The following is a 22,992-nucleotide window of genomic DNA, read 5'->3' as shown; positions in this document are numbered from 1 at the left end:
AATATTCTCTTTCTTCTATTCCCCTTTCTATTATTTAACACAGAATCATGGTATATGGGCCTGCATAGGGTCTCTAGACATATGCATTTATTTCTAGTACTGAATCTGAAACAATCTGCATACCTATTTAATCAGGAAGTTGAAAAAATGAGAGGAAAGGCCTTTAATGATGACAATGAAAAAGATGAGTTTGAAATCTGATTCTATTTGCCAAAGCATTTACATACTTTAAAAACATCTAATTGTTATCACAAAACTGAATAAAATTTGGATGTCTAAGTAACTCAGTAAGCATTTACTTATTCATAATTTATAATAAACAATATACAGTATGATTGTCCTATTGTTAATGGTCAACTTAATGCTGAGGTTCTCACCCTTCCTAATGCTGAGACCCTTTAACACAATTAGTGCTGAAGTGACACATGACCATAAGATACATTTTGCTGCTACTTCCTAACTGTAATTCTGCTCCTGTTTTAAATCCTAATGTAGATATCTCTGTTTTCTGATGGTCTCAGGAAACACCTGTGAAAAGGCTCTTTGACACCCCTCTACAGGGGTTGTGACCGATAGGGTTGAGAACCGCTCACTTAATGCCTTACTGGAAGCTGCAATCTCCACTAGGAAAAATAAAACAGTTGAGAACATTATCTCCTCTCCCGTTTTCAGGTTAAACAACAGCACAAGTCCACAATACCCTGTAGTCACAGCAAACGACAACAGGACAGCAGTACGCAGAACTTGCTTTTGAAAAGCAATTTCACTTCAATAGGTGTGTATTTTCAGAACATTAGGAGCTAAAGAGATGGCTGCGTAGTTAGGAACATGTACTGCTCTCTTGAAGAAGTCTCTGCTCTCTCATTTGGTTCCAAGCACCCATGTTGGCAGCTCACAACTACCTGCTACTCCAACTACCAAGGGCTCAGGCATCCTCTTCTGACCTTTGTAGGCTCATATTCTCGTTCTCTCTCTTTCTCATATATTCTAACCCCCCTCCCCCTCCCTCTCTCCCTCATACACACACACACACACACACACACACACACACACACACACACTTAAAAATAAATATTTTTTTTACAAAGTAGCAAAAACCAAGGAATACATATATTAAAAAAAGGTGTTGATTTCTATTTGTGTGTGTGTTTGTGTGTGTATGTATGTATGTATTGCCAAGTATTTTCAAATTCAAACTATAGGAGTTAAAATATAGTTAGATTTATCACTGTTTAGTGTATTGAATATGGGCAGTCTACAACCTAACAATCACAACTTCTCAATACATATCCCAGAGAAAACTATAACATGTACATCATGATAAAGCTTATATTGAAAGATGCACTTGAGGTGGTAAAGGAAGAATTATATCTACACATTCTAACTGTCTTAAAGAAAAGCACACATTTTGTTTGAAGTTCATAATTATGTAGTCACTGAACACAATCAGGAAAAATTCATGCAGTAACAAAGTTTCTCAATTCCCACCCAGCCAAATACATATATATCACAGATGCACTAAATTCAATACAGTTTACATCTTTGTTGAGTCATAAAGAAAAGTACTGCAGTTAATTATGAAGATTTACAAACAACATTCTGCCCAAATTCCTAGTATTTTTCTCAAAACACATTTTTAGCTATCCTTAGTCTCTTGTTAAAGACTAGTCAGGTTTTTAATCTAAATTAAAAGTTTCTTCATTAATTCAACTAGTATAACACATCTCTTGCAGAAGTTAACCAGAAAAGACAACATTCACTAGAAAGTCAGTTCTTTCAACAGTAGTAAGGAACATAGTTTAAGAAAAAAGAAAAAAAAGGAACATAGTACAGGAAAAAACAATTTTGAGATACACCTAAATCCTTACTAATTTTTATACACTAACAAAACACTAAATCAGAAAACATGATATAAAAAGCAGTGAATATTGATATTATAAATTATAACAATAGCACCTAAGATTAATATACAATTCAATTTATTTGGCCCAAATTGATTCACTATAATATAATCAAAGCCCAAAATGTCTTGTTTCTTATTTTTATACAGAAGCTTAAGGAAGCTTGTGCATGCCTTTAATCCCAGCACTCAGGAAGGCAGAGACAGGAGGATCGCTGAGTTCAAAGCAGCCTGATGTACAAAGTCTAGGAGAGGGGAGGGGGGAGCATCTTAAGTAAAATCTCTAGCACAGACTCTGAAATTAGTTTACACTAAATTAAAAACAACTGTAAAAGGTAACACTAACAGCCAATGCCCACTCAAGCTGTGAGATCTGGGCCAAACTGTAGAGCATAACATGCAAGATCCCAAGGTGAAAAAACACTGTCTGTTCTGATTATTCCAAAGGCTGACATAAAGAAATCAAATAACATGTGAGAAAATGCTCTGAAAAACAAAACAAGAAGCAGACAGGGCTGTGATTAGTAGCAAGCAGGTAACACCTGCTAAGAGTCAGAAAGCTATTCGGCCTGCTCTTCAGTTTTCTCCAAAGTTTAAATTAAAATTCTTAAATTATAAGAGAATAAAAAGGCTGAGTAAAGAAACAATTAGAAGGAAATACACAGACAGAATTTAAACAAATAGGGAAATTTGTCTAAAGTAGTAGGAAAATTCCTCAGAATGAAATAACTTATGAAAGGGAGTAGCAACATTTTAAGTAAAATAAAATCATGATAATAAATTAAATGCGGTAATTTATTAACTATGGTTAATGCTTATTCTCAGACTTACCTCTGCCCATTTAAGGATACAGGCCATACAGAAGACATGACTACAATTTTCTGGAAACCCAACTTCCTTCCCTAATAGGCAACTAAGACATATTGGACACCTGTCCACTTCACTGTACAGTAAGCCAGAGGTATCAGCATTATTTCTGTTTTCTTCACCTGTAAAGAAAAGGAGTCATGTTTTCAAAAGCCCCAAGACCAATAATTTATACTTATAAGCAATATGGTTGCTTGCATGATTAAAGGGCCAGCCCTGCTACTTGGCAATAAAATTTTAGATAAATGACAAATATACTCTTTTAGTTAAAAAACAACATTCACTTTCTTGTGGTGTGGTGTGGTGTGGTGTGGTGTGGTGTGTGGTGTGTGTGTGTGTGTGTGTGTGTGTAGAGGAGGAGGGGTGGTGGTGGTAGTAGTAATAGTAGGTAAGTTGGTTCTAGAAAATGTAATGTTCACCTTGTATATACTAAGCACATGCCCATCACTTCATTACATTCTCAATAAACTTCTTATGTATTTCAGTAAGGGTAGGGGGACATAAATGAACCATAATTTCAAAGTATTATTTCCCTGGTTCAAAATTTTTTAGGTAAAATTGACTGTAGTGAGAATTTTGGTGTCTTAAAAAAAAACAAAACAATTATCTATGTAAATATGTTTTGGTTTTAGTCCCAGGTGTGGGATATGAGGCTGCTTCAGACTGTCCACGGCAGCAGGCTACTTGTCTGGTGCAGGCTCCAACAGGGGCGTGACTCTGACAGCTGGAGATAGGGTATAAAAAGACCAGAGCCCCAAGAGAGGCGGCTCAGCTGCCCCTCCCGCTGTTTCCTGCTGCTGCTGTTGCTGGTTTGTCAAGTGGTCATGAGAAATGGGGCAATAAGAAGAAATTGGAGATATCCTGACGACACAAAGACTGGACTTGCCTCAAGGAACTCAACGCCCCTCATAGTAGGAAGTAGTCTAAGAAGATTCCAACCAATCTTCTCTCTGTCCTACAAGATGTTGGGGTGTTGGAAGGGATTTGGGGTGGAGGAAGGAGTTAGAGATATAGGAACCTAAATAAAATAAAAAGTTTTGTTTTTGTTTTTTGAGACAGGGTTTCTCTGTGTAACAGTCCTGGCTGTCCTGGACTCATTTTTGTAGACCAGGCTGGCCTCGAACTCACAGTGATCCACCGGGCTCTGCCTCTGGAGTGCTGGGATTAAAGGCGTGTGCCACCACACCCAGCTTAGTTTTTTTTTTTTTTAAGCCTACAAATTACTATAGTGACAAACCTACTCATACACCCATCAACTTCCACCAAATCCAACAATAACTTTTAAGTTTCTTTTGTTATCCCATTTTTGTTTGTTTCAAGATATGGTTTCTCTGTGTAGCCTTGGCTGTCCTGGACTCTCTTCATAGACCCGGCTGGCCTCAAACTCAGAGATCCACCTGCCTCTGTCTCCTTGAGTGCTAGATAACAGACAAACGCCACCGGGCCCAGCTCCAGTATTTTTAATGCATAGAAAAGCACTTCCTTCCTCAACCTCTCTCAGTTAAAACAGGGTTTCTCAGCCAGGTGATGATGGTGCAGGCCTTTAATACCAGCAAAGTATTTGGGAGACAGAGGCAGGTGGAATTCACTCAGTTCAAGACCAGCCTAGTCTATAGAGTTCAATCCAGAACAGCCAGGGCTACACAAAGTTTCGGCTGGAGAGATGGCTCAGAGGTTAAGAACGTTGATTGTTCTTCCAGAGATCCTGAGTTCAATTCCCAGCAACCACATGGTGTCTCGCAACCACCTATACTGTGATCTGATACCCTCTTCTGGTCTACAGGTGTACATACAGGTAGAGCACTGTATACATAATAATAAATAAATTAAAAAATAAAAGTTTCAGCCAGGCATGGTGGCACATGCCTTTAATCCCAGCACTCGGGAGGCAGAGGCAGGTGGATTGCTGTGAGTTCGAGGCCAGCCTGGTCTACAAAACGAGTCCTGGACAGGCAAGGCTACACAGAGAAACCTTGTCTTGAAAAACCAAAAAATAATAAATAAATAAATAAATAGGTTCCTCAATACGAAGGCTGGCTTCAAACTCAGGATACTCCTATCTCAGCCTACGAGGCACTGTCATCACGGGGGTGAGCCAACAAGCCAGGATAAACACCCTAACATACATTTTTCCTATTTCTCTTCTTTCTTCACACAAACACCGGAACACTATACATACTCATCTACTTTTAAAAGCAACTTACTAATGGATATTCATTCGTTTTCAGCCATTGGGTATGATAAACAATGCTGAGGATAGACCCCAGAATGCCACATGTTAGGCAAGTACTCTACAATGAGCACAACAATCATCTCACATTTCAAAAATTCTATCTACAGATCAATTCTTATAAAATGGAATTACTAGCCAGGCAATGATGGCACATGCCTTTTTAATTCCAGCACTGAGAAGGCAGAGGCAAGACAGCCAGGACTAGACAGAGAAACCCTATCTTGAAAAACAATCCAAAACAACAAAAAAGAAATTACTGGGTCAACATATACATTATAGATATATCAAATCTGCCTCTGTGGGATCTGTACCAATTTAAGTTCCTAAGAGTAATCAACTTATAAAAAGGCATGTACACTGGGTCAAAGCAGGCAATAGGAACTGTACAATTCAATACAACCCAGAGCCTCCCCAGCCAGCAGAACACACTAATCTGAAAGATCAGTATTAAGCTAAGACACTCAAATGAAGCTCACATTGTTCCAAGAAGTAGGAAATACAAATTCTATAAAGAATACCTGAATTAGGCATTTAGGATTTCAGATTAAACTTAACAAATACAAACTAATATTAGGGACACAAATGGTACACAGATACAGAGGAAAAATACCTATACACATAAAATAAGCAAATAAATAGATTAACTTCAGAAAGAAAAGAAAATATTGACGCTAAATATTACAACTTTAAAAAAGAAGAGTAGTCAGATAGCTCAGTCAATAACGTGCTTGCCAATTCCCAGAAAACTTTTTTGTTTTGTTTTGTTTTTTCCCGAGACAGAGTTTCTCTGTATAGCCGTGGCTGTCCTGGACTTGCCTTGTAGACCAGGCTGGTCTCGAACTCACAGCATCCACCTGCCTCTGCCTCCCAAGTGTTAGGATTAAAGGCGTGCGCCACCACACTTGGCCAGAAAACCCATTTTAAAAGCTTTTGCTGGCCAAGTAAATAAAGCATGCCTGTAATCCCAGTGCGGAGAGGCAGAGACAAGCCAATTGCTGGGCTTGCTGGTCAGCCAACTTGGAAAGTCCCAGGCCAATGAGAGACTTGTCTCAAAAACAAAAAAAGGGAATGGTGCCCAAGAAACACCCCAAACACCCAAGCTTGTCCTCAGGCCTTCGCACACACATGTACATGTACACATGTGCCTGGAAAGGAACAAACACACAAAAACTCCAATTCAACTAAAAGTCCTCACTCAATGAAAACATGAGAAGGAAAAGTATGTAATCCTTCTGTAGTTTGTTTCAGAATATAAAACAGACCTTAATTTTAAAGTCTAATGACACTATCTGAGTTTCAACACACGGGCTTTATAAAACAGTTACCTTCCACATCTTCACACTCCTGATCACCCACACTCTGACTATATACAGATTTCTTCTTCATCTCTCCTTGTGAAGAAGTTTCCTATAGGATAAATAAATCATAAGAAAATGGTTTATGTTTGCCATTTCCCAATCCTATCAATTTTAAAAGTTTAACTGTAAGAAATCATTTTACACATAAAGAACAAGCCAAAGCAATCATCTGTGGACAACCCAGTACTCTTGCTAAAACTACTGATTTGCCTATTATTACGTGTGGAGAGGTACATGTCACAGTTCATGTGTGGCTGGCGGAGAACTGCAGAGTTGTTTTCTCCTCCCACCTGTCAGGTGGGTGGGGTGGAATTCAGGTGCCAGGCTGCGCTGCTGCAAGTGCCTTGACTCAATAATCTTGTGCTCTTTTATAGAACAAAGAGTTGTTAACTGACAGGCCCTGGGATCAGGTTGCAGACAAATCTCTAGCTATGGCTGACAGGGATTATTTAGATGACGAGAACCCTAAGTAAGTGTGGGCAGCAGCACCCTCTGGATGCATGAAAAATGATGCACTGACTCCTGCTTCCTGACTTTGGCATCGATGTGACCAGCTGGCCTCCTGCCACTTAACCTTCCCCCACCATGATGGTATTTATCCTCTTAAATTCTAAGGAAAAATAAGCCCTTCCTTCAATTCCTTCTTCTCACAAAAACAAACAAAAAACTAACATAAGAAGTTTTATATAACAATTAATTAGCAAAGGGTTAAATAAGTTCCATAATACAGACCTAAGTAGCCTAAGCCTATGGAAAAGAGACCAACTTAAAATGGAATTATCTGGTAAACTGAGGCTATATCTGGAGCATAGGATATTCAAGAGCCAAAATATGAAGAGATTAAAAATAGGGTCACAGAAAATCTACACAAAAAATCCCCATATAGCATCTGTAACCAGACAACCTATCATCATCCCACAGCAGAATAGTGTATTTGTTCAAATCAATAAACCTTGCTTGACACTGTATTATCACTCAAAGTCCATAGCTTCGATAGAATGCACACACTCCAAGGTTTGACAACCGTAAGACAGCTACTAACGTGTACAACTGTGGTGTCTAAGTAGGTTCCCTGCCCTACAGCTCATCTGTGTTCTGCCTGTTCTTTCCTTCCTACTCTAAACCCCTGAAGATTATTGATCTTTTTAACTATAGTTCTGCTTTTGCTAGAACAGTATCTGGCTAGAATCATAGCGTACATCCTTTTGTCAACCGTTTCTCTTAGTAATACTGAGGTTCTCTTTTGCCCAGCATATATTAGTTGTATAAAATAGTGAGTTTCAATGCGGTATTTTCCTAAATGCTTATTCCACACTGTGATTATGATCATATTCAACCCCGTCCATTCTGTCCTTTATTGTCTCACTAATCCCCGTCCTCTTAACAGTCCCCTTCTGGTTTAAACCTCCTCCCACCTTTTCTAACTCCACATGAGTGAAAACATGTGACACCTGCCTGAACCTGGCTTTTCTCACTTAACATGATTTCCAGTTCCATCCATTTTCCTGAAAATGTCATAATTTCATTTTCTGTTATCACCACTAACTTAAATGACAAAGTCAAACCTAAAGCCCGTAAATTTTACTTTTTAAATCAGTAATTCCATAATGTTTGTTATGTCACCTAAAAAGAAATACTACATTATAGTGAAAATTTTACATTTAGCAGTTTAAGTATTATGTCTATTAGAGACAAAATGGGTAACTACACGTCTGTCTTATTTCACTTTCCACCAAAGTACTTGACATTGTGTTCTCCATAAACAATTGAAGCCTATCTATTTCTCACAGTACTGTGCTGGCAGGGTATTTGGTAAAGGACCATTTCCTGCTTCTAAAATGGTGCTTTATTGTAGTGGCCTCGCATGGCATAATGGACTGATGGACAAAAGTCGCCCAGCTAGCCAGGCCCCTCCCGGCCTTTAAGAAGAGGTGACTAATCCCACCCAAAGAGTCAGGGCACACATGGCCTAACCACCCCTGAGTCTCCACTCTACACCACTACACTAGGAACCAAAAGATGCAACATGAAAACTGTCGGGGACACACGTACTTAAACTACAAGTAAATCCAAGAGTTCAAGATTAAAATTAATGAAAACAAATGATCAAATCAAATGATTATTATAATGGATGAGACTAGACTTCATCTCCAATAAAGGGGGAAAAATGTTGTTTCTGAATTGTACTTTATTCTTTTTAAACCAAACTTTTAAATCTTTTGAGTTTTAATTCCAGAACTAGTCTCTTATTTTAAGCAAATAGTTCTTTTTAAAAGGTTTCTTCACACATGATCACCTTCTTTGTAGCAATTCCTTACATAGTGGTACATACACATTGCTACAATGAATAAACTTTAGAAAAAGTCATTTTACATTGCAAATAAGACTTCCTGGGCTGAAGAGATGGCTCAGAAGTTAAGAGCACTGGCTGCTCTTCCAAAAGTTCTGAGTTCAATTCCCACCAACCACATGGTGGCTCAAAACCATCTATAATGAGATCTGCTGCCTTCTTCTGGCATGCAAGCGTAAATGCAGGCAGAACACTATATACATAATAAATAAAATCTAAGAGAGAGAAAAAGAAAAACAGACACAAATGGAAAGAAAAATATTTTTTAAAAAAGACTTCTTCTTTATAGGCTATGTTAATTCCTTAAATTCCTCTTCCTAGTTATCTCAAAATAGATTTATTTTATTATATTCATTAAATAAATGTGTCCTTAAATCAGTACCTCACATTTCTTAAATAAGTATTTGACAATTGTACTGCTATGAAATACAATTATTCTAAGCCAGATATATCAAATACTACATAAATAAAGAACTTAATATATTAGTACTAGGCATATATAAATACTAAATTTTTCAACTCAGTATACTCTTTTTAAAAATGTTACACACAAGTGTCTCTGACCTATATTTCTGGATACGATTTTCCTATTACTTTTAGCTGCCACTTTCTAGCTAGTCATAAATCATCTCAATGACCCCCTTTAATACCCTGTCAAGAAGGCATCTCCATTTTACATGAAATTAAGTAACTAACAGAGCAGATACTGGTACCATGTCTTTGAACAACCAAAGTTGTGAGTTAAATAAATGTCTTTCATTAAGTATCCAGCTCAGGTATTTCATTATGTTGCAAAAAACTGACTAATGAACATCCAACAACACAGAATAACAGCTCCTTAAGCACCTATATTAAACACCATTTTACATAAGCACACTGCATAAGATTACTACAATGATGATAAATAATAATAGCTGACTCTAGTCTCCCAACCCATTCCCTTTTTGTTATTGTTGGCTTTCAAACTCTTTTAAAAAAATAATCTGAAAACACAGTAACTGAATCAAAACAGTCCTTTTCCGCCAAATTCTAGCATACCTCAAGTATTTTTGTCCCTCAAAATACAACAGGAAAAACTAAACCAATAATGGTGAGATATCAGCTACTCGGCTAGGATGCAGTTAAGCGGTCTACTCTACTAGGCATCTGCCTAGCATGTAGAGAGAACACAGAGGGAGGTTAAGTGAGAAAGAAAAAGCTTAGTCTGCAGCTGGGCGGTGGTGATGCACACCTTTAATGCCAGCACTTGGAAGGCAGAGGCAGGTGAATCTCTGAGTTAGAGGCCAGCTTAGTCTATGGGTCAAGCTCCAGGACAGAAAAGGCTACACAGAGAAACCCTGTCTTGAAAGACAAAACAACAACAAAACAAGCTTAGTTTGCATAGAAATCTTTGACATAGAAAAAATTTAAATTAAAAAAAAAAAAAAAAAGCCAAACTTGGTGAAATGTGTCTATAGTCCCAGCACTGGGAGACAGAATGAGAGAGACCAGTGCAAGGCCAACAGAGGCGATGGGGAGGGAAGGAAGGGAAGGGAAGGGAGGTGAAAGAGGTCCTAGGCTCTGATTTAGAAGGCGTGCTGCAGGTCTAATAAGGTCTGGCATGCTTTAATCCTCTCTCCTAGCACTGGCTCAGTGATTTATAAATTAACAAAATGAAAAAACTACTTTTACATATAGCAAAAGCAAGAAAGGAAGGTGGGACTTCCTGGGCAAAGACAGGAACTCTGGGAAAGAATCAGAGGCGCAAGGAGTTGCCAGCCAGACACGGAGGAAGAAACAGATGCCAGGGCAGAGAGACTGAGGAAAGATGGCAGAATGCAGAGTAGTATAAATGAGACTATTTAAGTTAAGAGCCAGTTGGGCAAGGATTGCTCTGAAAAGGCCTCCAACAGCACTAGAAATAATCCCAAAAGTTGATAAGCACGATCACATGAAAGTAAGAAGCACAGCACGGGAAACAATCAATAGAATGAGAAGACCCCCTCCAGAATATGGGGGTGGGGGGAGTCTGCCAACTACATTGAGGACTATATCTAGGATCTATAAAGAACCACTGAGTTTAGCACCATAAAATTGAAACCATCCAATTACCTAATGGGGCAATGAACTAAACAGACAGTTCTCAAAAGGAACCCAAGTAACCAACAAACACTTGAGGAAAAGTGTCTCCCATCCTTGGGGGGAGGGGGGAAGTCATTCAGGAAACAAATGACAACAAGCTCTGGCCAGAATTTAGAAAAAGCAAAATCCTTGTTTGTTAATGCTAGGAATGTAAATGTGTGCAGCTACTATGGAACTCTGTATGGAAGGTCATCAAAATAGAACCACCCAACCACCCATACATACATAGACTCACCATACAATCAAGTAACACTACTCTCAAGTACATCCCAAGGACTCCTAAATCAACATGCCAAAGAGAGACTTACTCGTCCACGTTCACAGGTACAGTTCTCACATTAGTGAAGAACAGAACAGCTATTACTGTTCGTCAACACGACAACTGAAAAAGTACAGTACAAATAGAGTGGAATTGTGTGCGGCCATGCATTAAGAAAGATGAAATGACTTCTGAAGGAAAATGGGTGCAAGTGGAAATCGTTATGTTAAATAATGTAAATGAGTCTTAGACAAACAGCATGGAACGTAAAGTTAGGTGACTGAAAGTGTGTGTCTGTCTACATGTGTTGTCACAGGTCATCAAACTAAAAAGGTAATCAAAACATCAAAAGAAGAGATCCAAAGGAAGCAGGGAATACGGTAATGGAATGGATACACTAGGAAAACAGAAAGAACTAATGAGAAGAAAAGGAACCAGATGAAGGAGAAGGAGAAATGGGGAGAGTAGTTAGGAAGAGGAATTGGTGAGAACAAAGAATACGACAAACACACGCCGCCACGAGAAAGCTTTAAAATATTGTTTCCAAGACCAATAACTATATAAAATAAAAAGGATTATGTCCCTACAAGTTTAAAAGCATTTCTATCATCCTAAAAGAGAAACTACTCCCCTCAAGAAGTACATCAGCTTAGCAGTCTCCCTACTGCTCTCTCCTGCCCACCTCCCTGAAGGTGTCAGCATCAGGCTCCTCTCATCTCCCCACTCCCCCATCTGTCTCAAAGAAGAAAAAGACGAGGACAAAGCCTGAGATTCTCCTCTAACTTATATATGCACACTGTGAAATATATATGCCAATAACACAGGGGGGGGACAAGCAGAAAAGAGCTGAACTGTATACCTACCTTTCTAAAACGTTCACTTTATGTACAAAGACATAAAAGTACAGGTCTCTTTCTCTATAATATAGAAAAACATGCCACACAAACAATCAGGAAAGCTAGAAAAGCTATGTAATTAACATGAAATGTGCTTTAAACATAATTTATATTGGTTAATTATACTGGTGTCCCTAATAGTTTCAACTTTATTACTTCTGTGGAAGTTTTAAGATTTTTTTTTATATGTATGGATGCTTTGTCCCGTTTAAGTTTGTGTACCCCTCATGTGTCTGATGCCCAGAGGCCAAAAGTCAGCAACTCTGAATTTGGAGTTCCAGCTGGTTGTGAGCCAACATGTGGGTGCTGGGAATTGAACCCAGGTCCTCTGAAAAAGCAGCCAGTGCTCTTAAGAGCTCACTCATCTCTCCTGCCCTCTGTATCAGTCTTAAAGCAAAAAAGACAATTATTTGTTTCGTATAACTTTCTACAGAAACAGTATATTGCATTGAAGTAGTCCTACTTGAAAAGTCCTTTCACTATAAGGCTTTCAAATAATAGCTTATAAATTTTCTTGACATTATTGTTACTTACTCTCCATTAGAACACTAGTGTTACAAGAATGTTTTCTTAAGGTTATCAGGCATACAAAATAGTGCTGCAACTGTATTCACAACAAAATACCCTATATAATTTGTAAGATTTATTGCTCTGGGAATTTTCAAAACAACATGTTGTCTCGATTACTTTTTAATGTTTTCATTTACTTTGTACTTCTGAGTAACCAACTGTGTTAGTCAGGGTGTTGAGCCTGACACTGAAATATAAGGGCAATGTAGATTAAGACACTGTACCCTTTTCCTGTACATGGAATTAGAGAAACAGGATATAGAAAGTGAACAAAACTGCATATACAACATGCCAAATGTTTGATACAGGTAAGGAGTTTTTAAGATTCAGAAGTAAAAACTAACTAATTACAGTGAAGAAAAAAAAGTATTTAAAAACATTTTCTGGGCTAATTCAGTCAAATTTCCTTAAGAAAACAGCAAGTCCAGCACTCCCCACCACCAGCAATTGAGATACGAGGAAAAGTGCTGGCTTTGAGATTAACGCAGCGGCAAAAAGGACAAATTATTCAACGGTATGAATCATGCTTTATCCTAGACCTAACAGTCAATAAAAATCGAATCAACAGTAATCATTAAAAGACTAATGCAAGGCTGGCAAAGTGGTGCACGCCTTTAATCCCAGCACTCGGGGAAGCAGAGGCAGGAAGAGCTCTGTGACTTCAAGGCTAGCCTGGTCTACAAAGCGAATCCAGGACAGGTAAACCCTGTCAAACAAACAAAACAACAACAAACACTAATGCAGTGGTTTGTAGCTGACCTTTGCTACTTTGTGGGTTCTTTTTCCACCCTTTACCACCACCCCTCCCCAGGTTTCACCCCCCAACACTAGACAGGAAAGAAACAAGGATAGAGGGGAAAGAGGAAATAGGAAAATCCCTCAATCTAATTCCTTTTGTTTCTTCTTTGATCGCCCCTACTAACAAACCACAACCAACCTCCCTAAACAACCAACAACCTCCAACCACGACTATCTGCATTTATGTACCCTCTGAAAAATTCCCAGAATTCCAAGTCACACAATCAAAGAAACTATCTGCCTCTGGCAAAGCCATGCTTCTGCTAGAACTCAAGGCAATCCATAGTCAGCTGCCGCGGACAGTCCAAAGCAGCCCCACATCGCTACACCTGGGATTAAAATGAAAGTATATTCTAGTATATCTATATTTTTAAAATATAAACCAAAGTTCCAGAATTCTCACTATGTTGGTTCTCAAACACTGAGACCCTTTGGTACAGTTCATGATGTGGTAACCCCCATAAAATTATTTCGTTGTACTCCGTAACTATAATTTTGCTACTGTTATTAACTGTACTGTAAACATCTAATATACAGGATACCTGTGACCCCCAAAGGGGTCATTACCCAAGGCTGAGAAGCGCTGCGCGGAGGGCTCAGGACACGGCCTAACTGTCACAGCGTTTGCCTTACAACACAGGATGCGAGTCTGATTCTCAGAGTTGTGTGATGAGGGAGAATTAAGCAAGGACTGTTTTGAAGGTTTCTGAGGATTCGTCCTCGACACCCTTCCCCATGTTCTAAGTCCTATGTTTTGTTTGCTCACAGCTGAATGTTGAGAACATAGACAACAAAGCCCTTTTTAAGTAAAGGACAATAAAAGTATATAACCTCACTGTTGGGGGGGGATAGTTGTAGAGCTAGTTCCTGGTATGCAAGATCCTCAGCTTTTTCTTCTTTTTCTCACACTCCCCCACCCACCCCACCCCACTGCCAAAAGCCTTCAACATATTCAAAGCAACTGAAAAGACAGGCTATCAGAAACTGCACTAAAGGACTTTCACTGACCAAATCTGAACAATTGAAGATAAATAAACATCAAGTTTGATAACAAATGGGCTTTTAGTCTCAAAATACTTTCCTACAATGTATCTATCAGTTACTAAAAAGAGTTGAGGATTTTTCTGGGTTAGGAGTCTAAAAAGACATTATAGTGAAATGTAAACTAGAATGTCTTCATTACAAAAATTAATTACAGCCAAGCTCAGTGGCACATCCCTTTAATTCCAGCACTTGGGAGGCAGAGGCCAGCCTGGTCTAAACAGTGAGTCTAGCACAGCCAGGGCTGTTACACAGACAAACCTTGGCTCAATAAAACAAAACCAAACAAACAAACAAGCAAAAATAACAAAATTAGTAAGGAAATTGGCAAAACTATGAGGTCTGAGGTTAGATGCTGGTAATATACCAAGATTATTTGACCTTGATATTTACTTTATAGTTATATAACAGAGCTGGAAGCCTTTAATCCTAACACTTGGAAGGTGGGGTATCTGTGAGTTTGAAGGCAGCTTGGTCTACACAGTGAGTTCTAGGTTCTAGGATAGCCAAAGCTACATAGTGAGAACACGTCTTTTTTAAAAAGTAACAATAATAATACAACAGAAACCTCTTGTCCTTGTATTGACTTAAAATAATTAAGACTTTCATCTGTAACTGAATCTCAAGTGGTTCAGAGTTTTGTTTTTTTTTTTTTTAAAGCCTAAACTAGACTTAATAACTCTTCCGAAAGTTTGTGATTATTTAACCTACAAAACTTACAGCATCTGAAAGTCATATGTAATCAAAGCAGTATGTTTAGGGCAGTGGTTCTCAACCTGTGGGTTGTGCGCCTTTGGTGAACCCTATCTCAAAACAAAAAAACATAACGGTGGCAACAAAAATAATTTTATGGTTGGGGGTCATCACAACGTGAGGAATTGAAGGGTCAAAGCATCAGGAAGGTTGAGAACCATTGTTTGTTTTAGAGTAAACAAACATTCTCACTTTTTTGTTTTGTTTTGTTTTGACCTAGAGATAGAATCCTTGTACCTGTTCAGCAGGTGTTCTACCACTGAACTAAATCACTAACTCCTACTTTTTACAAGACTGTTTTCGTATTTAGGAGAGTCCCAATGTCTAATCTATAACCACCAGATTCAGTCAGGTAATCACACTGTCCAGTTCCCCAATTACACTGGCCAGAAATCTTGTTGCTATCAACTACTATAGCAGGCAATGGAGACACACAGTATTGACAGGCCAGAAATGCCTTCTGGACAGCAGTGACCCGCAGGCTGGAAGGATGGCTGACACAATGACTCCCTATACAATGACTCCCTATACAATGACTCCCTATATGCCTACGTTAGATGGTCCTACATGGACATGGGGCAGACACTCTACTGCTCAAGTCATTTCATCTCTCTACAGACTCCAAAGTCATTTCTGTGAGACAGACCGATACACTTAATATTACAAAGCTGCCAAATGGAATTTACACCTAAAAGGTAAAATATCTACATCGGATTGACTAACAGCAGTTATTTTATTGACATTAGGTGTCGTCTATAGTGTGGGTAAATAATTCTTTTTTACAAGACAGGGTTTCTCTATTCGCTCTGCAGACCAGGCTGGCCTGGAAGGAACTCACAAAGATCTATCTGCTTCTGCCTTCCGAGTGCTGGGATTAAAGGAGTGTGCCACCTCCCAGCTTGTACATAATTTCTTAAATGGATTTCAGTATTTTTAGAACTAGTTGAGCAACTACATAAACACCAATTTGGAAAAACAAAAACAAAAAACTTAAAAAGTCCTACTTGCTCAGTAAGCCAGTGAGTTTCATACTGTTATACCCAACAAAATTGCAACTGTATCCAAAGCTCATGGCATCGAGCTTACTGACTACACAGCCCTGGACACTGGCTCTCGAAACAACACAGTCAGCCCTTCTCTGACCTTCACAGTGTTCTCTGGGAGTCACATTCTTCCAGTAAACCTTTTAAGGCACAGAGTTTCCATTCTACGGTATCTGTCTTCTCTTCCTAGTTATAGTCCCTCCCCTGGCAATTTCACCCATACCTATTGTTTCAATTACCTATCTTCCTCACTCCTGCTAAAAAGCCTCCAGATTTAGCTCCCATACCCACTCCTGCTGCCTCTCCTTCCTTTCAAGACATACCACCTTAACACCAGTTCTGCCCATCTTACCAACCTACCAAAATACAGCCAACACAGCTTCTAAAGAAACTTTTATTTTTTTAAAATACAAGGACAGTTACACCACTTTGCTTTTAGCTAAGTACTATGTTTTGACAAATGACAAGATTCAAGGTCATAAACTGCCACTCTTCATTTTAAAAACATTTCTGGGCTAAAAGACAGCTCAGCAGTAAAGAGCACGGATTGTTCAATGAGGACCAGAGTTCAGATCCCAGCACCCATGCCAAAAGGCTCACAAACACTTATAACTGAAGTGTTAGCCTCGGAAGGCACCCAAACACACTTGTGACCACTCAGAGACACATGCATGTATATACACACATTAAAAAAAAGATGACTCTGAACATGGTCTATAAATAATTTGGTAAATTATCCAAGAGTTGAGACTTAAAGAAGTTTAAGAACCATAAAACAAGTTTAACAGTTAAAGCAGAAAGCATCTGAATCTACTAAATATCATCTTCCCACTACAATGTTGAGCACTATTGCCATTTTAGGAGTAAAACTGACAAAATGACAAACATGGGCCAGTGAGATGGCTCAGAAGGTAAAGGCACCGGATACAAAGTCCGGTCATTTCGTTTGACCCTGAAGGGCCATAAGAGAACTCCCTCTCCCGCGCTGCCCTCTGACACGCATTCATGGGCCGTATGTGCACGTACACATGCAATATATATAAATGTAGTAAGAAAAAACTAAGGAAAACCTGTTCTCATGGAAGTTGCATTAGACTGAAGAAACACAATAAATTTGTAAGTTAAAAACAGTATATTAGAAAGAGATAAAATGCCATGGGGAAGTGGCATACAATGGGATGGGAAACATGGGGAGTTGCTTCCTACGGAACAGTCAGGGAAGAGAACACTCAACAGCACTGGAGAAGAGGTGAAACGGTGAAATTAGCGAAGAGAACCAAGCAACTTCAGAGTTATGTCAAAGCCACAGTGAGAACAATGGATTTACTGGGACTAAGAAAGAAAGCCATTTGAGAAGGTAAGTAACATAATCCAATACAAAAGGCTCATTCTGGCTGCTAACTGTTAAAGACTGTGAACTAACAAAGGTAAGTAGTGGTGGTGTCTTTTTTTTTTTTTTTAAGTTATTTCTCAAGCAAGAGATAATGGTGTTTTTAAATCCTTTCGCTGAAATTTTACTGTGCTGTTACATTTAAAAAAAAAAAAAGACAAAATTCAAAGGTAATTCTTATGAATAAAATTCAAGTGATACTGGATTTGTTTTTTCAATTTACTATTTGTGCTGAGGAGGAGCACACATGCTGAGGCCAGAGGAAAACTTTCGTCTTCATGTGAATTCCAAGGATTGAACTCAGGTGGCGCCTACCCAGTGAGCCCACAAAAGCGCCTACTACCAGGCCATCATTCTGGCTATTTTAACTCCCGGCTCTACATCTCATGACAAACAGGCACCACTGCTCAGATGTGAAACAAAGTGCAAAGTGAGGAAGAGAATATTGATCATTTGGGTTTGGGGACCAGAAAGATGGCTCAGCAGTTCCAGAGGATCAGAATTCAGTTCCCAATTCTCACATCTGGTGGTTCACACCTGTCTGTAACTCCAGGAGACCCCACACTTTCTCTGGCCTCCATGGATATACATAAATAAATAAAATAAACAAATAAAATAAAAAAGCAAAAGATCTGGGTTTTAAAGCTGGTACAACTCCAATCCCAGCACTCTGGGAGGCAGAGGCAGGAGGATCAGCAGTTCAAGGCCAACATGCGCCATATAAAACTTTACGTGATTGTCAGCAGGCAAGGTAAGGCAAAGACAATTTATATCACGGAAAGACAAGAGCAGATGCTGGGATACACCGCGTACATTATTTTATAACTAGTCTACTACTGGGTGGTTTTCTAACAATCCTGCTACGCTAGGCGGATGGGTAGCTACCATCAGACTTCATTACTAAAGGCACTGTTGATAACCAGCCAGCAACAGCATGTTAGGTGTGCTTTATCTTATTTTCCTAGCTAAGAGAACAAGTTTTTCACGAAAACTGCTTGTAAGCTGATTAGTACTCTAGGATGATGGAAAACCTGAGTACACCTGAATAGGAGGCCCATAACTATATGAAGGAATTGAGGAAGAAAACTCTAAAAATATTCTCCATACTACATTTTTTAGTAACATAGTAATTTTACATTTTCTTTTGTATTTTGTTTTCTCCTTTGTCATACTGGAGAATGCCTTTTCAGTATAAGCATATTTACAGAAAGGCAAGATTCAAGTTTTACCCAACTAAAAGTTTAATATGTACTTCAATTTGAAAGACCACTATAATGAAAAGGAATGATTGTTTAGTTATTTAGGGGGGGGGGGCGGCACACCCTACAGCTAAAGTGAAGCTACAGTAAGAACTGCTAATCTTTGAAAAGTTGATTGCAAGCAGGGGCAGTGGTGGCATAGCCCTTTAATCCCAACACGCAGGAAGGAGAGGCAGTTGGATCGCTAAATTAAGAGGCCAGCCTGGTCTACAGAGCTAGTTCCAGCACAGCCAGGGCTACACAGAGAGACCCTGTCTCGAAAAAGGGGGTGGAGGGAAGACTCCATAAATAAAAGGCAAATTAACTCATGTTATCTCTTGATAGGCTAGAATACAACAAATCCAAAGACACTTTCAAAATTTCACTTTTCCTGTCTAATCACGTGAAACAGTAACAAAAGGATTATCAATGTTTCCTTTCCAGTTTTAAAATACTAGAAAAATGGTAAAGCCAAGGGCCAAGGCAAGGGGCGGGGAAAGTATGGCATGGGGAGGCAGGATTAGATTAAAATTTTACTAAGATTACTGATAAAATACAAAGGGCAAGAATCTATTGCCTTCACTGTGCTGCTCTTGCAGCAAATACTAGTCATACATGAGCTATCCTTTCCTTCAAAGTGAGAAGACATTTATTATGCTTTTCCCAAAATTCAGAGAAATGGGGGGGGGGGGTAGGATTTAATACTAGCATCTATTGGTCAAGACATACTAAAAACTTTTTCATCAGTTAATGCCTAAATATCTTAGTTCACTGTAATGAATGAAACAAGCTGTGGCCAGTCACTCTAAGACGGTAGTTTTACGTCATACAGTTTGTATGTAAAACTTACAACGTGTGTTGTTTACTATAACATACGAAAACGATTATCATATACTATACGCTACAATATATACTATACAATGTAATGTACGGCATGGCACGTAACTCACCACTGTAATTCACCATTTCAGTCTGGGAATGTTTCCCTCAATTACAACCAGTTGTCTTTCCATTTTTCGAGATACGCGCAAGATGACCCTATGCGTGTGCGCGACCTTTTCACCGGCACAAAACGCCTAGGTCTAAGGCGGGGGTGAGTGATTAGCCATAGTTTCGACCTCCTGGGCCGGTTACTCCGTTGTCAACCCCGGGAGCAGGTTTTAAAAAATTAGGCGGGGGGGGGGGGGGGGGAGGGTGCAGGCGGCGGCCGAGGGCAGCTGAGGGGGGGAATGGCCGAGTCTAGGCGCCGGCTCTTCCTCATTCAGGCACCGGAGAGGTCACCGCGCGTAGTGAAGTTTGGTTTCACTAGCGGGGCTGGGAGGCTCAGCGATAAACGCGAACTCCAGGGTGAAGCCGCCAGCCTGGGAGCGCCCGGAAGCCCAGCCGACACGTTTCCACTGGTGGGGGGGTGGAGTTGGGGGGGGGGGGTGAGAGCGGCCGCGGCCCTGGCCCGGAGCCCCTTCCTGCCTCGGCCGAGGCCCCGCAGCCCGCGCCGCCCCGAGCCTAGGCCCCTGCGCCGAAGCGGGACCTCCAGCCCGCACCGCCCGGGGGGGCCCGCGGCTCCAACTTTGCTCGCAGCGCAGGACGGCCTCCCCAGCCCCGCGCGCGAGCCCCCAAACTTTGCCCGCCCCGCGCCCGCGCCCCCGCCCCCGCGCCGCGCTGCGCCCCGGCCCGTCCACTTCCCCCACGGCCGGCCGGCCCGGCGGTGTTTACCTGAGGCCGAGGTCCAGGCGTCGCTCGGGCGGCCGCGCCAGCGCAGGAGGCCCCGGGGGCCCCGTCAGTCAGTCCGCCGCCGCTGAGTTCCGCACCATGGACTCCTCCCGCCGCTCGGAAGCGCGCGCGCGCGGGGCGGCGGGGCTCGGACGGCCCCGGTCGGGAGCACGCAGCCAACGCAGCAGAGGAGCCGAGGCAGCGCTGCTCCGCGCCGCTTGCGCCACCGCCGCTCCCCTCCCCCGCCGTGTCTGGCGGCGTCCCTCCCTCCCCCCCTCCCTCCCTTTCTCCCTCCCACCGCGGGGCTCAGCCGCGCCGCCACAGGTCGGCGCGCTGTGGTGACGACGCGGCGGGCGGGCGGACGGGCGGCGGGACCTTCCGCACGCCGCCAGCACGCGGGCGCCGCACTGCCCAGCCGGACCTCCAGGCGGCGCCGGTAAACTACTGAGACGACCGACGGACGGACGGACGGACCGACGGACCAGGTGGGCGGGGCGCGCCGCGCCGCCGCCGGAGAGCGGGAGCTCGGGCAGCTGCCAATGGTGGAGGCTTCTGGGAAACATGCTTCCCGCCCCGCCCTCCTGGCCGCTCGGTGCGCTGTGCGCATGCGCCGTCCGCGGGCCACCTCGGCCGCGCTCTCCTCCGCGCCATCCTGCGAGGCTGGGTCCGTAGGTTGAGGGGGAGGACAATAAAGATGAGTTTGGGAGATCGCGGTAGTAGATCCTGAGGAGAGCTCGCGCGCTGTTGGCGCGGATGGAGTGTGAGGCGGGGATGCTAGGCGCACCTGCTCTGCCTGTGCGCGGCGGGCCCGCCAGCCCAGGCCACCCTCCCGCGTCCTAAGCGCAGGTCACGGGAGCTAAACGATCATGGCTGGCTTTAAGCGCTTCCACTCGTGGTGGTGGATTTCAGTCACAACAACACAACGTACTGCACTGGAGCGTTCTCGGATCTTTTTTTTTTTTTTTCTCCCACCTCGGAGGTGTTTTTGCAGGCTTTTCATCACTTGCTGGCTCTTTCACCCCCTGCCCCACGCTCTCGCCTTTCCTCATGGTCCTCTTGCTGTCCACGCGCGCTGCTGTCGCCCGTCTACCCCTAGTCCGAGCTATCCTCCCCCCTCCCCACTTCGAGCGCCGCCGATCACGCCGCGTTCTCCCAGAATGCTGGCTACCATGTCCCCCTGCTGCTCTCCGATCTTGCTGCTTCCCTGACACCGTCATCCAGTGCTGCTTGGCTGCTCAGTGCCGGTCGCGTCACGCTGAAGGTGGGGATGGTGTCTCACCAAGCTCTTACCAGAGCCGAGCTCCTACAGGGGACTGGGTAAATAACTGCTTTAGGAATACGTGGATGGCAGCCTTGCCTCTCCCTAAATCTGCAGCTTTGGTATTTTGCAATGATCTACAGGTATTAAAAAAGATAATAAAAAAAAATAAAAAAACACTTTGCAGTGAGGAAACAAAACCACCTGAAGGATCTTTCCTTTGTTAGTGAAGACGATTGAGGTTGATTAGGAGACTAAAAACCCGTTGAAACAGCTGTGTGACAGAACCAAACCAAAGGCTCTGTTAGCCATCCAGCAGAGATGAAGTTTAGCTTTCCTGTCGGGGTCTTGAATTCACCATAGAGACTCTTTATGTTAAGAGTAGCTCCTGGTAAAGATGTACAATGAAATACTGTTTTGTATGTGTTTTCTATATTTTAATCAGTGCTGGTCACTCGTGGCACCAGCTCCTTTCACACCGAGTAGACATTATAGCCCAGCATGCCGATGGCATTTTTTTTTAAAGGCAGAATCTCACTATACAGACCAGTCCATCCTCAAACTTTGGATTTCCTGCTTCAAATTTATGTGTGTGTGTGTGTTCAGAACATCTAAAATCTACTTTGTAACTATCGTGTTGTGTAACAGAGCACCAGAAACAACTCTTGCCTAACTAAAAATATCCTTTGACCATTCACCCTTCCCCCTCCACCTCCAACCCACACAACACTCTGAATAGAAAAGAGGGTACATTGTAACAGACTGTCGCTTGCTCCCCAGAAGAGAGACTCTATCTATTTCTATACATAGTATTCTCTCTGCTGTGTTTGAATGATAAAAATGTGTTGTTTTGTTTCAATTTTTTAAATTTATAAAAAAAAAAAAGGGTAAGGAGCCCCTGTGGTGGCCCACGCCTTTAATCCGAGCACTCGGAAGCAGAGGCAAACGGATCACTGTCAGTTCGAGGCCAGCCTGGTCTACAAAGTGAGTCCAGGACGGCCAAGATTACTTAGAGAAACCCTGTCTCGAAAAAACAAAAACAAAACAAAACAAGAAGAGGGTCAGCGTTTTACAAAATAAACTATAAAAATAGACGAATAGAGTAGATGTGCTAGGCATACTTGTTAAGGTTTTAGTCTTAATAACAATCATCATAAAAAAAACAAGCAAGAGCTGGGGAGATAGCCAGTTAAGAAAAGTGCTTACC

General features: G+C 41.6%; 1 protein-coding gene across 3 annotated transcripts in view; it reads right to left on the bottom strand.

The window, feature by feature from the left end:
• SCAF11 (SR-related CTD associated factor 11) overlaps positions 1-20,748 on the bottom strand; it is a 49,068-nt gene extending 28,320 nt beyond the window's left edge. For all 3 annotated transcript variants that reach the window (XM_084748941.1, XM_084748938.1, XM_084748939.1), the window contains exons 1-3: positions 20,531-20,748; positions 6,326-6,407; positions 2,732-2,889 (exon numbers count right to left, since the gene is read on the bottom strand). In XM_084748941.1, coding sequence (XP_084605067.1) covers positions 2,732-2,889; positions 6,326-6,386 — 219 coding nt within the window. In that variant the 5' untranslated portion in view covers positions 6,387-6,407; positions 20,531-20,748. The remainder of the gene's footprint in view (positions 1-2,731; positions 2,890-6,325; positions 6,408-20,530) is intronic.
• Between the last annotated feature and the right edge of the window lie 2,244 nt (positions 20,749-22,992).

This window comes from Acomys minous (assembly GCF_964271855.1).
Source record: "Acomys minous genome assembly, chromosome: 12".
NCBI classification, from domain to species: Eukaryota; Metazoa; Chordata; class Mammalia; order Rodentia; family Muridae; genus Acomys; species Acomys minous.
This window is presented reverse-complemented; position numbering and strand designations above follow the sequence as displayed.